Source organism: Mus pahari, chromosome X, assembly GCF_900095145.1.
Source record: "Mus pahari chromosome X, PAHARI_EIJ_v1.1, whole genome shotgun sequence".
Classification (NCBI taxonomy): Eukaryota; Metazoa; Chordata; class Mammalia; order Rodentia; family Muridae; genus Mus; species Mus pahari.
Window position 1 is genome coordinate 118,452,317 of NC_034613.1, and position 20,725 is coordinate 118,473,041.

The 20,725-nt window shown below is 36.8% G+C and overlaps 1 protein-coding gene across 2 annotated transcripts in view; it reads left to right on the forward strand.

Annotated features, from left to right (window-relative positions):
• Rnf128 (ring finger protein 128) overlaps positions 1–20,725 on the forward strand; it is a 108,672-nt gene that overhangs the window by 77,561 nt on the left and 10,386 nt on the right. For both annotated transcript variants that reach the window (XM_021188274.2, XM_021188273.1), the window contains exons 3-4: positions 15,278–15,349; positions 20,009–20,091. In XM_021188274.2, the coding sequence (XP_021043933.1) occupies positions 15,278–15,349; positions 20,009–20,091 (155 nt within the window). The remainder of the gene's footprint in view (positions 1–15,277; positions 15,350–20,008; positions 20,092–20,725) is intronic.

The window sequence follows — 20,725 nt, forward strand, 5'->3', positions numbered from 1 at the left end:
TATAAATGACTGTAAATACATATGTTGCTTTAAATGAACTGTTTTCCTAAATTATAAAAGCATTTCACACTCAAAGAAATTAGACAGTACAGATGAAGAAATATTCATAAAACCAAGATAACTGTTGTCACTGCCTGAAGGTAAATGTGTGTGTGGGTGTGTGTGAGAGAGAATTAATGAATGAATGGATGAATGAACGAATTTGTATTCAAGTCTATACTCTCCTTCCACCTTGTGGGTTCCAAGAATTGAACTCATGTTAGGCTTGACTGCAAGTAGATTTACCCACTAAACAATCTTGCCAGCTCAAGGAAGGTTTGAGATTTTCAATTGTTCATGATAACAGTGTTAAACTACAAACATACAGTGTATTCATAACTTTACCATATTTTAACACTAATGCTTTAAAAAGTACAAAGTATGGAAAGGGTAGCACAAAACACCCAAGGACTTAAAAAACAGAGGAGGACCTATAATTCTCTATCCCTGATCTTATCATATTTAAACCATCTTCACCCCTTCCTATATTCTCGATTCTCTAACTGATTAGCTTAGATTCTGTGGCCATTCAACTGTTATCTCAGATTGTCACTTTCTTTGTTGTAGAATTATCCATTTGGCATTCATAGGGGATTGGTTTCAGGACCTCCTGTTGTATACTCAAATTCCATAAAGTCTCTTATGTAAAACATTACAGTATTTGCATATAATGTATGCATGTACAAACACTTGAGATCCTGTCTAGATTGCTTATAACTAATTGTTTATATTGTTTATATTACGCAAATAAGACTTATGCTATGTTCTGTAGGGAATGACTGTCGGAAAAAGTCTACACATATTCAGGAGAGATGCAGGTTCTTCTTCTGAATATTTTCAATCCAACGTTTGCTAAATCCATACATGTAGAACCTATGCACATACTTGCTGGCAAAATCAACCCTGGTTAAACCTTACCTCGCACTCTGTGTCTACACCTTGACTTGCAGAAGTACCAGAAAAATATTTGTAGCTATACTGACTTTAAATTTATGATCTGCATCTGTACTTCTGTTTGTATCTGCACTTAGATCCTGCTCCTCCTCTCTGTCTTCTGTTTTGCCAGATAAGATATTTTCTGCCACAGCCAAGTTTCTCTGGTATATACACTCTTTCTGGCTTTTGTATACTCAAAGCTGTTATTCCAGCAATTTTCCTCCTTTTAGCAATGTCTCCCTTTCCTCTAGTTCTTTCCAATCAACACAGGCACATATCAGTATTACACCCATTTTCTACAGAATTTCTGTTGTCCCTAGGCCAGAAGCTCTTGAGCTGCTCTTCCCTCCCTCCCTCCCTTCCTCCTTCCCCCTCCCTCCCTCTGTCTCTGTCTTTCTCTCTTACTTCCCACATAGCCTTCATGAACAAATGCTGTACCCCTCCAGAGCATAATTATTTACCTACTTGTATTCTTCCCTTCTTTCCCATGCCACCATCATTAGTTACTGTTCCCTTTAAGGTTTGTCAATGTAACAACACAATGCTGTGCCACTTCTCAATGACATTGGTAGTTACCACTTTCAGGTAATAGAAGCAACAGAATATCTTTTTATGATCTGAAAAGTTCCTCAAAGGCCGGGCATTGCTGTGTACTAATTTTCCACAAAGCAAAGAAACCTCCAGTATATTTAGGACCAGAAGCAACAAGATTGCTGTAGAGTAAGAAAGTTAACAGAATTTCACAATAGATGAAAAGTTTAAATCATATTATAAAACCTATATAAGGATTAGGTACCATCATATATTAATAAATGCTGAACATCAGAATGTTTCAACGTAATTGACTTCTGTCCTCTTCAGAGAAGCTTATCACAGTGGTGACAGGTTCAGCCTGTTACCAGCTAAGGTCAGAAGGATGTTTAGCATTCCAGTACCAGACTGCTCAGTAAATTCACTGTGTTAATATTTGACATTTGTATATCAAGTGGGTTTTTCTCTCTGAGGTTGGAAAAAAATGGTCTCCCATATGACTGGCTGACTATGCAAAGGTTAGTCACAATGATGAAAGTGGTTTGTGTATGTCCACAGTAAGATCCGTGTTTCTGTATTCTAAGTGCTATAATAAATCTATAAACTCCTTTACGAAGTAATAAGGTTTATTCCTGTATTTTAAACAACAGAAATATATTATTCATAGTTCTGGAGGCAGGAGTAATAAGGTTTATGAAGAACTTTGCCTGGTATTGCACAAGCTACATTGCACATTTAGGCCTAATATCATCTTTCAATTATGCAATTTTCATAGATTATAATACATTTTATGAAAGTTTACCTCAGTAGAATTTCAAGAATAGCATTAAAGCTTCTCATCTATTACAGAAGGCTTTTGCGGGATCCGCTTTAACTGTTTACTGGATTTTATCTTCCTCCGTTGAGGATAAAAAAAAAAATCAAATATATGGGCAGTAGTCATTTTGCTTATAAAGATTTGAGTGCTGTAATGTTACTTATAGATTTGATTTTCATAAGTTCACATTTTTTTGTAAAAATCTTCATGTACAGCTTTACAACTTTTTTCTTTTCTTTCTTTTCTTTTTTTTTTTTGTTTTTTGCTTTGTTTTGTTTTGGTTTTCGGTTTTTTTTTTTTTTTGGTTTTTTTGTTCTTGTTGTTGTTGTTTTTTGAGACACGGTTTCTCTGTGTAGCTCTGACTGTCCTGGAACTCACTCTGTAGACCAGGCTGGCCTTGAACTCAGAAATCCACCTGCCTCTGCCTCTCAAGTGCTGGGATTAAAGGCATGTGCCACCACTGCCCGGCTCAGGTTTACAACTTTAACTGGACATTTAGCCACATTTTTTAGTTTTCTATTGACAGAAATGTTGATGAAGCTGTACTATGGAAACTTTCCCCATCATTAGAATATTAGGGAATTAGAATATTAGGGAAGGCTGGGAATGGTGATGTATGCCTTTAATCCCAACAAAAGCAGGTGAATCTTTGTGAGTTCTAGGCCAGCCAGGGTTATATAGTGAGACCCTGTCACTAAAAAGCAAACCAAAAGAATATTAGGGAAGATATTGTTTCCAGAGATATCTTTCTTCTGAAGATTATGAGGTATAGTAGCAAATATTACATAAGTTGATGATAGCAGCTAAGTTTTGGTAATGACTCAGATGAGCCCCCAGGAATAAGCACACACCATCCTGTTTTTGCTGGTGGAAAAAAAAAACAACTTGTAGACATCATGAAAAATACCAATGGTTTCTGAATGAAAATAACATACCAAATAAGGCAAAGTGGATTGCTGTTCCTACTTGAAACAACCTTACTAGAAAAGAATGTTACAAGAAACCTAATGACACAATTGCATCAAATACTAGACTACTTGTGGTTATGATCACTATAAGACTGTAGAATACCGTACCCATCATTTGGAGAGATGTATAGTGTATGTATTCTGACATTATCTAAGGCAGTACTCAGTCACACCTTACATTGGATTAAATACTTTTAAATGAAAGAAAAGATGGTACTCCATAAAATAGGAGGTGGAATATGTATAGCAAGAAAAGCTGGATTTACATTTACTCTTGAAAAAAATAATTTTTAAGATTATAGTTAATGACATCATTTTCCCCTTCCAAACATTCCCATGTAGTTCCCCTTGTTCTTCAAATTTTTGGCCTCTTTAATTGTTGTTACTATGTGTGTGTGTGTGTTTGTGAATGTGTGTGTGTTTTCCTAAATATACAAATACAATTTGCTCAGTCTGTAAAATGTTACTTTTATGAAAGTTTCCAGGGCTGACCAGTTGGTGTGTTCTTCCCTGGGACTCTTTCTCCTGGGCTCAGCATTCCTTAGTTTTTTGTGTAGGGTTGAGGCCTCAAGAGCTTCCTGCTTTCAACATTAGCATATCTATTGGTATCATGCTTGTACATTTACTCTTAAGGAGCAGTGATTTTAAGAAGAGTAAGATATAGTAATTAAAATACATAAGAAGGAATCATTTGCAAGAAAGTCAGAAAAATGGATTGATGGATTTTGAAGAAGATAAGGGAGGCACAGGGAGAGAGTAATCAGCGTATGTTGTATACATGAATGAAATTGTCAAAGAACAAATTTAATTAATAAGCAATAGTTTAGAAATAACTACTTTTGAGAAGAAAAATCATATGAATGGAAATGTCACAATAAAACCCATTAAATTTTAGAAGTCATATGTAGTAATAAAAATGAGACTAGGTATGAGGATAGAAACAATACTAATGATATCCATGTACTCAATAATGGAAGGAGTTAACCATGCTGTTCAACAGTTAATGGGAACCTTTAACTACATATTAATGTGAATTAAGATATGTGATGCACTTTGTCCCAAATAACATGGAACCTAAACATGACATAATCATTACTACTACTGACATTTCTCCCTTATAGTATTTCATACGTGGGAAAGGCCAGTCCTAGAAATGTGGAGTTCTGTGATACCTCCTGGTTTATTTGGTAACTAAACCAAAGTATATTGTGACCATACTTTGAGTTCTGAAATGTGTATTACTAGAACACTTCTATAACATATGCTTATGGGCTCTGATACACACACATACATACACACACACACACACACACACATTTTAAAAGGTGGGGGATATGTCTCCATTGAGAAAAGTACTTGCTTCACAGACTTTAAGACCAGCCTTTAATCCCAGCATTTGGGAGGCAGAGGCAGGTGGATTTCTGAGTTGGAGGCCAGCCTGATCTACAGAGTGAGTTCCAGGACAGCCAGGGATACACAGAGAAACCCTGTCTCGAATCCCCCTCCCCAAAAAAAGACCTGAATCAGGTACCCAGCACTCATAGAAAAGCCAAGTATGCCAAGGCTTGACTGTAATCCCAGCTCTGCAGAGGAGAGAGGGGGATCAGGCTTTACTGGCCAGTCTAGCCAAATGTGTGAACTGTTGGCCAGGGGGAGACTTTATCTTAGAAAATAAGATGAACAACAATAGACTTGATAACATTGAAGGGAAAAATCTCAGACTCCAACCCCTAGACAAAGAGCTATAGGCAACCAAGGAATAATGAGAGCAGGAAAAATTGTCATTCTCAGGAATGAGCCCCCTAATTGTTTATCAAATAACAAATGGTCAGCCCCCAAATCATATGCATATAAGTAACACTAACTTCCCTGAGCAGTGTATTTATGTACTTAGGCATATATATTTAACAATAACAAAGACAGTGGCCATGAATTTAAGGGGTAGTGGGGTGGGTACATGGAAGATGTTGGATGGAGGAATGTGATTACTTAAAAATAAACAAAAATAAGGTGGAGAGAAATTTAGGAAAATACATGATATTAACCTATGGCATATATACACACAATAAAATAATCATACTGTAATATGGTATAATAAGAGTCAGCTCCTATGTATAAACAGATCATATAGTAATCAAATATAGTGAGAGATATAAGTAAAACTCAAGGTGTAGTGCCAATGGATAGTGACTTTCCTGAAAAGAATTAGAATTACCAAATTCATTACTATATTAAGTCACTCTGGACAAGCGTATTATGAAGTTCAAGTAGCCATAGATCAAGAGGTAAATGGATAATGAAATTGGTACAACAGTAAAAGGTATGAGTGAGTGTCTTATAGATGGTTGAATTGTTTCTTTAAACCTATTTCTACTTGCTGGCTTCTATACCTATTAGGTGTATTTATTGTCCTTACAGACTGTATTGTGTGTCTATGTGTGCATGTTTGTTTGGATGTGTATGTTGTATATATTTAATATATACAAATGATATACTATGCTAATATAAATACAATACTATAAATATAATTGAGTCTGTAAATATCAACCAAATGCTATTTATATGTAATTATATGTTCATATTATAACATATAAAATATGAATGTAGCAGCATATATAAATACTTAGACTTTACTATGGTAAATACTTACCAACAAAGTATTTATATATATAAATACTTTTTTTTAAAGGTACCACACGATGGTTTTGTTGTAAAAAGTTTTGACCAAAGACAATGTCAATAGACTGTAATACAAGAGGTAACAGAGTGGAACTAGTTGCTTATACCTTGAATGTTTCCAAGTTAACCATGATTGGACATTAGCCAACTCTGGGAATGTTGTCCTCAAAGTGTCCTTTATATCAGTGGTTGATGTATTGTTAGATATGACTGGAGCAATGAACCGTGTTATACCAGTTTTTCAAGATGGCTTTGCACAACAATTGAGCTAGCTGATATACAGCTGGTTTCATTGTCTGGGCCCTGCCTTTCAAACAGTATGACCAGCTGCAAGCAAGACGATCCTAGCTACCAGCTCTTCTCACTCCCACCATTTGAGTATGGGAATCTAATACTCAAATTAGTTCCCTAGATAGAGACATTCCACACATCTCCCTATAGCTTCCTGTTAGAAATAATAATACAGAGTGCTCTCAGATGAAGAAAGGCTAAACTGTATTAATATCTTAAAACTAATCCTTGGACCTGGTATGTTGGCTTATGTTTATAATCTCAACATTTGGGAGGATGAGGCAAGAGGGTTACTGAATGTCTGAGGCCAGCCTGGCTACATAGTGGATTAAAGACAAGCCTGGGCTACAGTGTGAGACCCTGCCTCAAAACAGTTGTCTTTGAGTATAAGCTATTGTTAGTATTATCTGGAATATTCCCAATTATGGTCTATTAACTAAATTAACTGAAAAAGCCATTAGCTGCTTATATTTGTACCAGTATTTGTCTTAGTCTATCATCTATCTGTCTATCTGTATACGTATGCTTAATGTATGTGGTCAGTGTGTTTACATGTATGTACTTGCCTATATTTGAGAATATTCAGGATCTTTTACAAAGCCATAAGAATGTTGGCTCTTACATGGAGGAAGTTAAACAAATACTTGTCTAAATGAGATCTATATTTATAGTCTTCTGACTTTCACATAGATTGAAAGGAAACTCAAATAATGAGTCACAGAATTTAATATATTCATGTACTCTAATTTTACTGGCTTTTTTGGAGACCAGGTTTTACTGCTGCTGGTATGGTTTTGTTTGGTTTGGTTCAGTTTTGCCAGTGTAACAAAAGTACTTGAGAAAAATTCAAGTAGGTAAAGTTTATGATGGTTCATGGCGTTGAGATTTCAGTCCACAATCATTTAGCCCAGTCACTTTAGGCTGGCGAAAGCATCATAGTACACTACGTAGCTATGTAGTGTAATTACTAGCCCTGTTGTGGTTATGAACACAAAAGAAGACAGGAAAGGATGGGATCTCAACATCCCCTTCAAGGATACACCATCAATATGTTTTAGACCCACTTCTGAGAGGTTTGATCAGTTTGTAGTAGTGCCCCAGGCTGACAACGACACCTTTAGAAAATGAGCTTTGACAAATTTTTAAGTCTCAAACCATAACAATTAACGTGAGGTGGTGATGAACTTTTGATACAAGCAATCCTTCCATTTCAGTTTTGCACACTGGTTGGGGGCTACAGCCGGGTATAACCATACCCAGATGATATCACTAAGTCTTTACCCAAATAAACTTGTATCCAAAATGTTCACTGTGGTGGTTTGATATGCTGTGCATTGTGAAATGATTGACAGAGCCAATTTATTGAGTCTCTCCTTCACCACATAGAGTTAATCCTGTGTGTGTTTAGGAGCATCCATTTTAAGAACTGCTCTCCTAGCAAATTTCAAGTAAAAGATTTTGAATAGCAGAATTCCAGCATTTTCTTAGCTTTGTAAAAAAGTTAATCTCATAGAAGCAGAGAGCAAGACAGCAGCTTCCAGGGCTGTGAGAAAGGGAAACGTGAGCTAGGGACTAGAGTTGATTTAGAAGTGCAAATTTACAATCACACCACGATTTCTAAAGGTGCTGATTATATTTGTTTGAAAAGACCATGATCTCAGTTATAACCTCTCCACTGACCTATTTTCCTTTCTTCACAATTCTTTACAGTATAGTTCCTTATACTGCTAATGGTGGCCATCTTTCTGGGAATGATCTATATTCTTCTTTATTCCTGTCTCCAGGCCTTTTAGATATTTGAGATTGGCTTTAGTCTCTGGCATCTCCTTTCTGATAAGGAACATTTTTAAAAAGTTGCTACTTAATTTTTTTCTAATTAAAGACAACTCTTTCATATTGTAGGAACTGTTTTATTCAGGTGTTGTGCATAGCTTTTCTTTGAACCTTCATTTTCAGTGCCTTTTATTTCACACACTGAAACTGCCACCTAGCCCACACTGCATTTGTTCACAGATAGGTACCCTAGGGAAAAAGTTCCTTTACTATCTATTTTCAAACACATTTAGACATCATTTTTACAAACTCTGAGCCAAGATTATGATTTTTTCTTCATTATTGGACAATGTCCTATATTTTTAGCTTTTAATGAAGTGTTTATTTTTTAAAAGGCAATGACTCATATGCAAAAAAAATCTAGTTTCTTTGCATTATCCCCCCCCCTTTTTTTTTGTGTACTCTGGCCCCATTAAGTAATTAGTCTAACTCTATAAGTTGTTTGTGTATAGTTCAGTTACACTGAATGTTAAATGCCCAGTGGCCAAATCCCAGGCAGGTAAGTTGGCAGGCTGACATATGTTTTACGTAATGTGCTATGACTATACAGATGAATTAAGTAGAACAGCTTATGTTCACCACAATTTTAAAATTGAAAATTATAATAAATAATGAGAATTGTTCTGATTTTATTTCCAGCTCGCTCCTCCCAGCCGCCTTGGAAAGTCTTAGAATCAAAACCAGCAACAATAACCTAAAGCTATGTAGCTAATAGCTTCCATTACTGACATGGCACTGTCAAAGCTTTTGATTGCCTTGAGGAGTGGCATTAAGCTTCTGTTAAGAAAATTGGTGCGCGTGCGCGCATGCACACACACACACACACACACACACACACATGAGAGAGAGAGACAGAGACAGAGACAGACAAAGAGAGACAGAGACACACAGACACACACACACACACAGTGTGTTTTCCTTCAATTCTCAACTCGATTGTCAAATATTCCTAAACCAGATATAATTTAACATTGAGGAGGAGAGGAGAGGTTGTTAATATAATACATCTATTTAAAATTTTTCTCAAATCAAAATGTATAGCCAATTTAGAAACAATTTTAAGACTGAATAATAGCTGACTTTGAGGGTTCCCTTCCAAGGTTTTTTTTTTTATCTTCTTCCTAAGGAATGCAAAGCCTTTTAAAGGTTTCTTCACTAGCACACAGTGGAGGCAGTGTGTGGCTGTGGAGAGATCACGGGCTTTAAAGTCAGATACAAGCTAGGCCGGAACTGAATCGGCCTTGTACCTAGCCACCTGCCTGGACTTTAGTCAAGCTTCAGAACCCACTTGACTTGACTATAAAACCTGGATATTAAAATACCTACTTCACATGTTAGTTAATGATTATACGTGATGACACAGGTAAAAAGCTTGAGCATGAGCCTGATATGTAGTCGGGGCCTGGTAAATGCTCTTTACAAATTACTTTCTGCAGATGTACTGGAAAAGAGGCTTTTGATCACTAAAACTGAGAAATGCCTTATTTGGGAAACCATGAAAGTATTTATATTTTAAATTAAATATTCTCAGAGCAGTGAGTAGCCACTGTGGGAGTTTTTAACAACAACTAAGACCCAGTCCTAAGTACTAGCAGTTTAGAGGGAGAAAAATAAAGAAATAACACACTTATAGGACCTAGAGTTCTCTCTAAACCTATCTTTATTAATCCTTTGGGAATTTCATAAAACCTATTTTAAAGATATTCACCCTACAAGCCTCTCCTTGATTGCATCCCAACATCCCAACATCCCTACTCTCTCTCTCTTTCTCCCTTTCACTCTCTCTCTCTTTCTTTTTCTTTCTCTCACTCTCACCCACTGACTCTAATTTGTGTTGCATATATATATATATATATATATATATATATATATATATATTACATATTATGTATATACCATGGGTGTAGGACTAGCCACTAGAATGATTCTCAACCTGTGGGTTGAGATCACTTACGACTATTGGGAAAAAGATACTTACATTAAGATTCATACCAGTAGCAAAACCGTGATTTTGAAGTACCAAAGAAAATAATTTTATGCTTATGGGTCACCATAACATGAGGGACTCTATTAAAGGACACAGCATTAGGAAAGTTGAGAGGCACTGCACTAGAGCATGGGTCATCTATGAGGAGCCACACCCTTAGTAAAAAACTGACTTTCCCTCCCCAGCACCCATCAACTTATCAATAGCTAACTAGGCTTGGGGGGCTTTCTTTCAGGCCTTCCTCCATGCAGGAATGTTGACTAGTTTGATCTTGCGCAAGCAGCCACAGCTGCTATGCATTCATATGTCAGTGGTTATCTCATGCTCAGAAGACATTTTGTGCTGGCCATCCCTGACCTCAGGCTTTTGTAATCTTCCTATGGTATCTTTTGAGAGAGGTCCCTGAGCTTTGATAGGTATCACACAGATGTCCCATTTGTTGCTGAGTACTCTGCTGACATTTTTTTTTTTTGCTAACCACTGTCCAGTACACAAAGCAACTTCTCTAGTGAGGCCTGAAAACTACACAAAGTTCTCATTTTTATGAAATAAATTACAAATTGCCATTTGAACCCACATGCTATCTTTAAATGTTGTAGGTCTTTTGAGATCTTCTATAAACAAGTTTCATTTTTATTAATTATGTATTTACATTTCAAATGTTGTCCCCTTCCATGAGCCCCCCATTCCTTCTCCCTCCCCCCTTCGCATCTAAGAGGGTACTTCCCCACCCACCCACACACCCACTCCCACCTCACCCTTTTAATAGCTTAATAGCACCTCACCCCTCTAGCATCCCTCTTCTCTGGGGCAAGTTTCTTGCAATTAGATCGTGTGTGTGTGTGTGTGTGTGTGTGTGTGTGTGTGTGTGTGTGAGAGAGAGAGAGAGAGAGAGAGAAATTTTACCCCATCACCTATTTTTATCTTGATACTAATAATAGCTCTTTTTCCCCCCCTTAGGAATAGATTCATATATGGCATATATGGCATATTTGCCTTTGAGCCCAAACCTCAGATTAATTTGTATTACATTCATATCTGCAATGAAGGAAAATTATGTGCCATTCATTACTAGTAAACACATAAACATTGTCATTGGAGACTCAGGGATTGATAATATATTGAATTGAACATTTAGAAATGAAAAATCAGAAAATGCAAGCTTGAGAGCTTGCTTGGAGGTTCTGTTAGGGGAAGCTTGTCCTCTTCAAGGAAGCATGATGCTTTGGGTGAGGTACACATGGAGTGGTAAGGTGGAAAGGAGACACCGACCTAGCCAGCCAAATTAGCTGAGTCAACCTTGGTGACAAGTAGAGTGACAGATGTTGCAGCCAGATCCCCCTCCCTCATCTCGGTGTGCATATATACTTAATCAAATAAACACACTAGAGAAATAGCACTTCCTAATGAGCACATTTCTCCACTTGGCTATAGAACTTGATGCTTAAACCTTGATAAGAAATGTTTTAAAGGCAGATAGCAAAGATATATTTCTGGGTATACTATATGCTTTCCTGTCATTGGTTCTGTTTCCCTTTATATTGCACATTTTCCTCAGTGTCGTAGTAGCTCCTGATCTATGCGATAAGAAAGTACTGAGGCTTAGAAATCTGAGCCACATCCAGGCATGCGGATCTTAGTTGTTCAGCAAGTGAAATGAACACAGCTTAACAGCCTATAGGCTCAAGACACTGGAGACCGATCTGAAAGCAGCTCCAGGAATATAAAGATCAAGCTCTCTTCTTATCCTAGCCTTTACATGTGCTTTCATTTGCAGCAGCATTAGTTATTTCTACTAATCTATATTTACTGGTCAAGGGGCAATCCAAGCCAGATCTTTGCTCTTCCTGTGGTAGAAGAAAAGGAGTTTGGTTAGTAATTATGTTAGCTTTCAGTCAAATATCTTTCGAAAATGATATATGGGGCACACCTTTAGGCATCGGGGACATTCTTTACATACCCCTACTATGGATTACTTTCTTTCAAATATGTCCGGAACAGCCACAGGTATGTTACCTCTTTCCAGTGGTACTGATTTACAAGCCCTAGTTTATATTTCCTTTTACTAAATGTTTTATTGAGTATCTATGATATGTCAGGCACTATGTTAGGTATTTTATTTGCATTATATATAATTTCCATGGAATATGTGTGAGCTGGAAACCTTCCTGAGGAACAAACCCTGCATAGAGGTTGGGGTTGGGGCAGGAAAGCTCTTTCTTTCTCATAATGAACGCTGGTTCTCAATACCCATTGTTTGATGAAGTTCTGCTATGTTTATTCATTTTGCAACTAAAACTAAGATTGTAACTCAGAATATGATCATGTATCATCTGTCTTGCTGCAATGCCCTTGAGTTCACACCACATCGACTTTGATGTGTAAGCTACCTCAGCTTCAGTTTACACATGCAGTATATTCACCTGAGACATGCTTAAATAGAATACAGATATTTATTTCTGAAAAACAGAAAAGATTTATTTGCTGCATTACACCAAATTAAGACTAAATATCTTGTGGGTGTTTTTTTTCCTGTAGCCAATTGCAGCTGCATAAAAGCAAGACAGTCTCCCAGTGATTCCATTCTTTGCAATCTTTTCTTAACTTGTAGGGCCATTTGCTTCGTAATATGACTTGTGACTCAATTATGCAGAATATTTCAGTCTTTGTTCCACTCCCTATAAGAGCTTTGCTTTGACGTTGACTATCCAGACTCATCTTAGATACATGCTCAGTGAAACAATTTGGAATCCATCCTTTTCCCTAGACAAAATTGGTTATAAGCAGCAGGTTTTTCTAATATTAAATATATAGGGGTTATTTTCCTCAATTTATCGAAAAGTAAGTGTAATAGTTCAGTGACTTGTTACTGTTATTCTTTAGTCAATGACAAAATCAGATTTTTAATCTATGTTCATTTGAATTCAAATCCTGTGCACTTTTGTTCAAACAAGACCCATTTCAGAAAAGAAATTGGAGAAGGTGTACTTTAAGGTTCTTTGAGCTCGAAAATAGCAAAATTGCTTCAAAAATTCATAGCGTCTGAATCCATTTGGAAGAGAGGCATACTGTTTTTTTGCCATTATGGTCCCAGGGATGCTGTTTTTAAAAGTAGGGAAACACAGTAAGTTTCAGTAATTTGGGGATTTAAGGTCTATTCTACATGAGAAAGTAATGTCTGGTACTATAAATCTGACCAAGAACCCAGGGGCTGGAGCTATTACTAGTATTTTGCTAAATTGACATAGTATCAAACTGTCTTCTAAATTCATAAGTCTATACCCATTGATCAGTGCTATTTTCGGTCCTCATCAAAAGAGTGTCTTTTTGCCGTGGACAGGAGTTACCAATGAAACTCACAACTGGTCAAAGTACAGAGGACAAAGTGTCTCTGCTATACTCAGACATAAATGGGACATCTATATCACAGGGCCTAACCCCAAGGCACAGGGAATATCTTAGAAGAGGGAGCAAAAAAAAAAAAATTGTAAGGGCTAGGTTTTGCAGAGGCCTGGGGCAAAATAGTATCTTCTGCACATGATCAGACCATGGCTCTGAAGTTCACAGCAATTGATTACCTGCAAAAGAATCAGCATGCCTGCATGGAAAAGAAGGAAGAGGGGCTGGAAAACTCTACCTCTAGTGGAACCATTAATAGTTGATGGATATTTGTAATGAAATGTCAGTTTTCTTTAAGGGTTTATCCCTGGTAGATACCCCGTATTCCAGTGCAGTGGTTCTCAACCTGTGGTTAGCAACCCCAAGGGGTTGCATATCAGATATTTATTTATATTAGCATTCATAAATGTAGCAAAATTACAGCTACAAAGTAGCAATGAAATAATGTTACAGTTGGGGGGGTCAGCACAACATGAGGAACTGTTATTAGAGGGTCGTAGCATTAGGAAGGTTGAAAACCACTGACCTAGTGAATGGCCCCAGAAAGCTATGAATATATAGGCAGCATAAAATTGACTTAGTGGACTATAAGAAAATGTTTCCTGTACATATGTAGCTGATGTGTAGCTCAGACTTCATGTGGGTCCTGAACAACTATCCCTAAAGCCATTACCTGTTTATAGAATCCATTCCTCAGTGATAGTAGTGCCTTCCCCATCAAAGACTTGATGTACCAGGGTAGGGGCCATTCACCCTCTCAGAGGAGAAGGGGAAGGGGGACTGTGGGATATGTGTTGGAGGAATGTTAGAGGGGGCAGTCATTGGAATAAAGTAAATACATTTTTTTAAAAAAAGAAAATGTCTCACTAATTTGGAAGTTCGTTCTTGATATCAGATAAAGGGGATATGTATTATGGTTAGTTTATTTGTGTGTGTGTGTGTGTGTGTGTGTGTGTGTGTGTGTGTGTGTTAGTGTGTTAAGAAGCTATTTCTTGTTGATACCTACTGAGAAAGAGAAATTCAGTTTCTTCCAATAGAGTATCACTGGGTATATCAACCACTCATAAGGGCAGGCCTTATATCCAGGATTACATAGCTAAAACAAACCAGACTCCATGTTTTCTGGTTTGGTTTTGTGTACTTTTTGTTTTGATTTTTTTCTTTACTAACATTATTTCATTGTTGTGACCTTTTGTGTTTTTGTTTTCTTTGATGGGGGAGGAGAAGGAAGGGAGAGAGAACATGAAGTTGGGGTAGGGAGGTGGAGAGGATATGAGAGGAGTTGAAGGAAAGGAAAGAATATGATCAAAATATATTGGTATAAAAACTTTCCAATTAAAAACCTTTGTGTACACACACACACACACACACACACACATGTTATGTCTGCATGCAACCGTACATGCATATAGAAGCCAATGGTCAAAGACATGTGTCTTCCTCAGTAGTTCTCTAACTTACTCTCTGATACAGTCTTTCACTGAACCTGGAACTCACTGAGTCAACTATACTGACTGGCTACTGAGGTGCAGGAATCGTCCTGTCTCTGCCTCTTCATTTCTGGGATTAGAGTCACACATTATGACACCTTGCTTTTACTGAGTGCTGGGCATCAAACTCAGATCCTTAAAGCTTGCATAATAAGCACATCACCAACTGAGCCATCTCCCCAGCCACAGATTATAATCTCTAAAGTTTGATTTAGACAGTAACTTTTAATGATGGATATTTGAATCATTAATTTAAATCATACTTCTTTTAAAAATATGTCTTCTAATAATCTATTTTTTATTACAGAGGCAGTTAAAGGCTGATGCTAAAAAAGCTATTGGAAGGCTTCAGCTGCGCACCTTGAAACAAGGAGACAAGGTACTTTTCTTACTTTTAAAGCAATACTATCAAACCATTGTTCAAACTAAATGCCAATTGTCCAAATGTCTTTTCATTGCCATTTATATACCTCATTGAGTATTAAAATTCTATTCAAAACTGCAATTAGACTGTACAATGGCCCCCAACTGTACCTTACATACTAATCACTGGCACCTGTGAATATTATTATCTGGCAGAATGAAATTGCAGCAATGGAAAGTTTGAGAATGAGATCATCCAGGACTATTTAGCAAGTCCTAAATATAATCAGAATCCATATAAGCTAGGGGAAGGAGGAGGTTTGACCACCATACATAGCAGAGTTGCTGTGAAATAAAGAAAGGCAGAGTGGTTCAAAGAAAAACCCATAAAACAGGGAATGCCAGGATTCTTTCAAAGCTAGGAAAAGTAATTACAGGCATGTTCCCTGAAGCTCAAGGGAAGAACTGCTAACACCTTGGTTACTTCTTGACATCCACAAAAGGTAATAAGGCATTCTATTACTAGTTTGTAAGGGACCGTAGTTTGTGTTGGCAATGATAGAAAACTAATATAGTGCTTTAGGGCAATTTTGTTTGAAAGTTTATTTTGCACATTGATGAGAAAAGATATCAGCAAAAAAAAAAAAATCGGCATGACTTAGTGAAATAAAGATTTACCATTTCTAACACCATGAGATGCATTAGGTGCTTGGCTATAAATATTCAAAATATATACAAGATTTACATGTTAAAATTTGCACAACACCAATGAAAGAAATGATAGGAGCTGGGCATTACAGCTAAGTGCTAGAGCTCTTGCTTTGCATCCTTGAGGCTTTGAGTTCAATTTTAAGTATGGAGAAAAAAAAGTCAAAAAAAAAAAAAAACCCCTCAACCAAGCAAAGAGAACACATGGAGGGACCCATGGCTCAAGCTACATATGTAGCAGAGAATGGCCTTGTCAGTCATTAGTGAGAGGGGAGGCCCTTGGTCCTGTGAAGACTTGATGCTCCAGTGTGGGGGAATGCTAGGGTGGTGAGGTGGGAATGGGGTGGGTGGGTGGGGGAGCACCATCATAGAAGCAGGGGGATAAGTTGGGGGTTTTCAGAGGGGAAACTGGGAACGGGGATAACATTTGAAATATAAACAAATAAAATGATTAATACAAATTTTTAGAAAAAGGAAAAGAAAAATCTAAAGAAATGGAGGTATGTATTGTGTTTAGATCAAAAAGTTCATTGTTAAGGTGTCAGTTCATCTTAAACTAACGTATGGCTTGGATACAGTTCCACCAAAATTTTCACAAGAAAATATTGGAGAAGCTCAAGTATCAGCATAATCAAAATAATTTTGAATAAAAGCTGTAGATGTTGGATGCCCTGTATCACGTCCCTAGAGTTGGTGGCTGGGAAAATGGAGACTGGTAAATAGGATTGACTAAAGTCTCATGTAAGAGCCAAGTTTCTTCAGAGAACCAGAAAAGTCTATATTCTGTGGGTTAAGAATGACTCCATGAGTAAAGTTCTCATGCTTTTAAGTGGTAGACAATTTCAAGGACAAGCCACACATGGCAAACACATTTTTCCATAGAAGCATATGAACATTTAATTAAAGAAGAACAGCAAAGAATACTGAAGACTCGAAAACAAACTCAGCCCTATCTGCTATAGCCACATTCCAAGAACAATTCTATGTTTTGAAGAAACTAAGGTCACAAGACTCTTGTTTTCTTGGAATGTGCTCACAAGCACTAGTAAGTCTCACATGACTTCATTTCTAGACTCTGTGGGACAGTGCTGGTACATGCCTTCAATTCTAGTACCTAGCAAGCTGATGTAGAAGGACTGTAAGTTCAAGTTCAGCCTGGGCTACATAGAAAGACCTTGTCTAAATTTAGGGTTGGGGGGGGGAGTTTAAAAGAGGAACAACTTCAAATAGTAATTCACACCTTCCAATTTTTAGAATTATTTTAAGGCTGTATCTGTGGGAATGTAGAAGTGTGAGACCAATAAATGAATGAACAGAGTAGAATCCAGAAATGGACCAACAGATGCCTGGCCTGTTTCTTTTTTATGAATAGTGAAACTAGAATACAATGCACTGATTAAAACACTATGACCAGAAGCATTTTGTGGAGGAAAGGGTCCATTTCATTTTATAGTTCTATATCACAGTCCATCATTGAGGGAAGTCAAGACAGAAACCTGGAGACAGAAACACATGGAAGAGCTTACTATTTGCTTAGCATGCTTTCTTATAACACCGAGGACTACCGGCCCAGGATGACACCATCCACAGTGAGCTATGCCCTCCCTATATAAACCATCAATCAGGAAAGTGCACTACTGGCCAATCTGGTGGGAGCATTTTCTCAATTGAGATGCCTTCTTCCAAAATGATGCTTATGTCAAGTTGATAGAAAACTAGACAGCACAGTATCAATTATAAAAATACTCCCATTCTCCATACAGTTTAAAAATTAAATAAAAAAGATTATAGGCCTAAATACACAGCTGATAAAGTCTTTGGAGAAAAATAATTCATTTTATGGGATACACTAATATTTTATACTAGTAGGTTTTATGTATGACCCCAAAAACAAATCCACAGAGAAAATGTGGAATTTGACTGTCAAAGTTTAAAGGGGCTGGTAAGATGGATCAAAGGCACCAGTTACTCTTTCAGAGGACCCCACGTTCAATTCCTAATATGTATGGGTAGCTCACAACCATTTTAATTCCAGTTCCAGGAGATCTGATGCTCTCTCCTGGCTTCTGCAGGCACCAGACATGCACAGACATACAAGAAGTTAAAACTTACATACATATAAAGTAAAATAAAAATAAAAATAAAAATAATTTCAATTCTTGGTGGACATAGTGGAGCACATCCTTTAACCCCAGAACTTGGGAGGCATAGGTGTCTCTAAATGTGAGGCCAAACTGCTCTACATAGCAAATTCCTGGACAGCCAGGGCTATGTGTATGTAGTGAGACCCCGTATCAACTAAACAAACAAGCAAAAGAAAACAACAAAAAAATGTATCTTCTGTTATTTGAAAGACAGTTTTTAAAGAAAGAAAACACAAGATACAGTCTTGGAGAAAATATATCACATATTTGTTCAACGACTATAGTTAGAATATAAAGAACTTTTGACCCCATAACAACAGAAATCGCTAAATAAAAATATAGATGCAAAAATGTGGTATGAAAGCAGAAAGGTTATGGGGGAGTATAGCGGTACAAGCGAGGTCAGGGAGATGGTAGAGCATATGGGAGGACATATCAATAACAAAACAAATTTAAAATTCCACAGTGAGGAGGCAGAGAGATGACTCAGTGGTTAAGAGCACTGGCTGCTCTTCCAGAGGTCCTGAGTTCAATTCCCAGCAACCACATGGTGACTCACAACCATCTGTAATTCCAGTCCCAGAGGATCTGTTGCCCTCTTCTGGCCCCTTTGGGCACTGTATGCATATGGCATACCCAGGCACTCAAACACATAAAATAACAGAGACTAAAAATAACATAATGAAACCTAATATTATATGTGCTTATTACTTTGAATAAACATGGGCTGAGGAGATGGTTCAGAGTTTAAGGGCACTTACTGTTTTTACAGAAGTCCTGGGTTTAATTCCCAGCTCCCACTTGGTGGCTCACAGCAATAACAATATTTCTTTAAAATTAAGCAATATAGTAAGTATGCTAAATAGACATTTCATCAAAGGAACATATGGCTGAGAAGTATACAAAAGGATACTCAATGTCACTGATCATTAGAGAAATACAAAGTTACAACCACACCTGAGACCAGTACACATTCATTAGCCTGGCTTAAAGTGAAAATAACTGGGAAAGTCAAGACCTGGTGAATATGTACAGCCTCTGTCTGGAATTCTTATGTATCTTCTGGTGATAATACTAAATGATCATGCCCGCCCTGCAAAAAAGAGTAATTCTTTATGAAGTTAAAAATATACTTGTTATACTAGATGTCCACCATAAAGGAAGGAAACCCCTATATTCCCATTAAATTCTTAAACGTAGTTATTAGAAATTGTTCAAACCGGAAAGAATCAAAATCCATAGATAAACTGTAGAATATTCCTATCATGGAATAAAATGTAGTAATAAAAGGGTAAGAAAGTCCCACTGCTACATACAATAACATACGTGAATATCAAAGACCTTGTGAAGGAACTGAACCTCAAAAGCTAGATATAGTACATGATTCTATTTATATGGCGTTATTCTTAAAAGCCTAAGCTATAGAAATTGAAAATATATCAGTTATGGGCAGAGGTTGAGAATGAGAGGAAGCCTTAGTTCCTACGGGGATATGATTTGGTTTCTTGGTATAATGTACTATTGGTATAAGGTACTATTCTGTACCTTATTGTGGTGGGAATATGATCACTGCATATGTTCTTCAGAACATGTAGATATGAAAACTAAATGACTGACTTTTACTAAATAAATTATACCATTGTTAGAGAACATAATAAAACTTATAAGTGACTTTCTATAGTTAAGTTGAAGTTAGTACTACATGATTTACTTTGTTCTTTCTCTATTTTGTCGACTTTATTATTTTGCCTCCTCAAAGTGTCAAGTTTAAATCACCATTGAAACTTTTTCTTGTTTGAGTCACATCCACTCTTTATCCATAGGAAATTGGTCCTGATGGAGATAGCTGTGCTGTGTGCATTGAGCTTTATAAGCCAAATGATTTAGTGCGCATCCTAACCTGCAAGTAAGTTTCATCTTCTTTCATATCTGTAAAAATAATATTCCCCCAAATTAACATGATAAAGGAAAACTATCTTGAACTATTAAGGATAAAGGTACTATTTATTTATGTATTTATTTATTATTTTCTTTATTTACATTTCAAATGCTATCCTGAAAGTTCCCTATTCTAATGCTTCAAAATTGATGTATCACCAAAATCCAGTACAGTTTGTTCTCACAATTTGTTTTCTCTGCAGGAAACTGAGAAACCTAGTCAGCAGTGTGTGTGTGTGTGTGTGTGTGTGTGTGTGTGTGTGTTTAGTACTTGATTATTTTAAATTTATTCTAACTTTTCTATTGAGAAAAGCTAAAATCGTCTTGGTGCCGTATTTTGAAGTCTCCACTCTTTAGATTTTTTTAAAAGTTACTCCTCTGGAAGGTTATTCTTAACATGTTTCCTCTCAACTAATAGTGGGATTCTTGGAGCATATTTCATTGCCTAAGCATTGATACTGTACTATATACATTTATTGATCAGTACTATAGCATTCTGTTACTGAGAACGCTGATTCCATTTTAGAGTAGGGAACTGATACTTTTAATATTGTAACATTTGAAATACCAACAGACTTAAATCTGGTAGCATTAGCCATTTT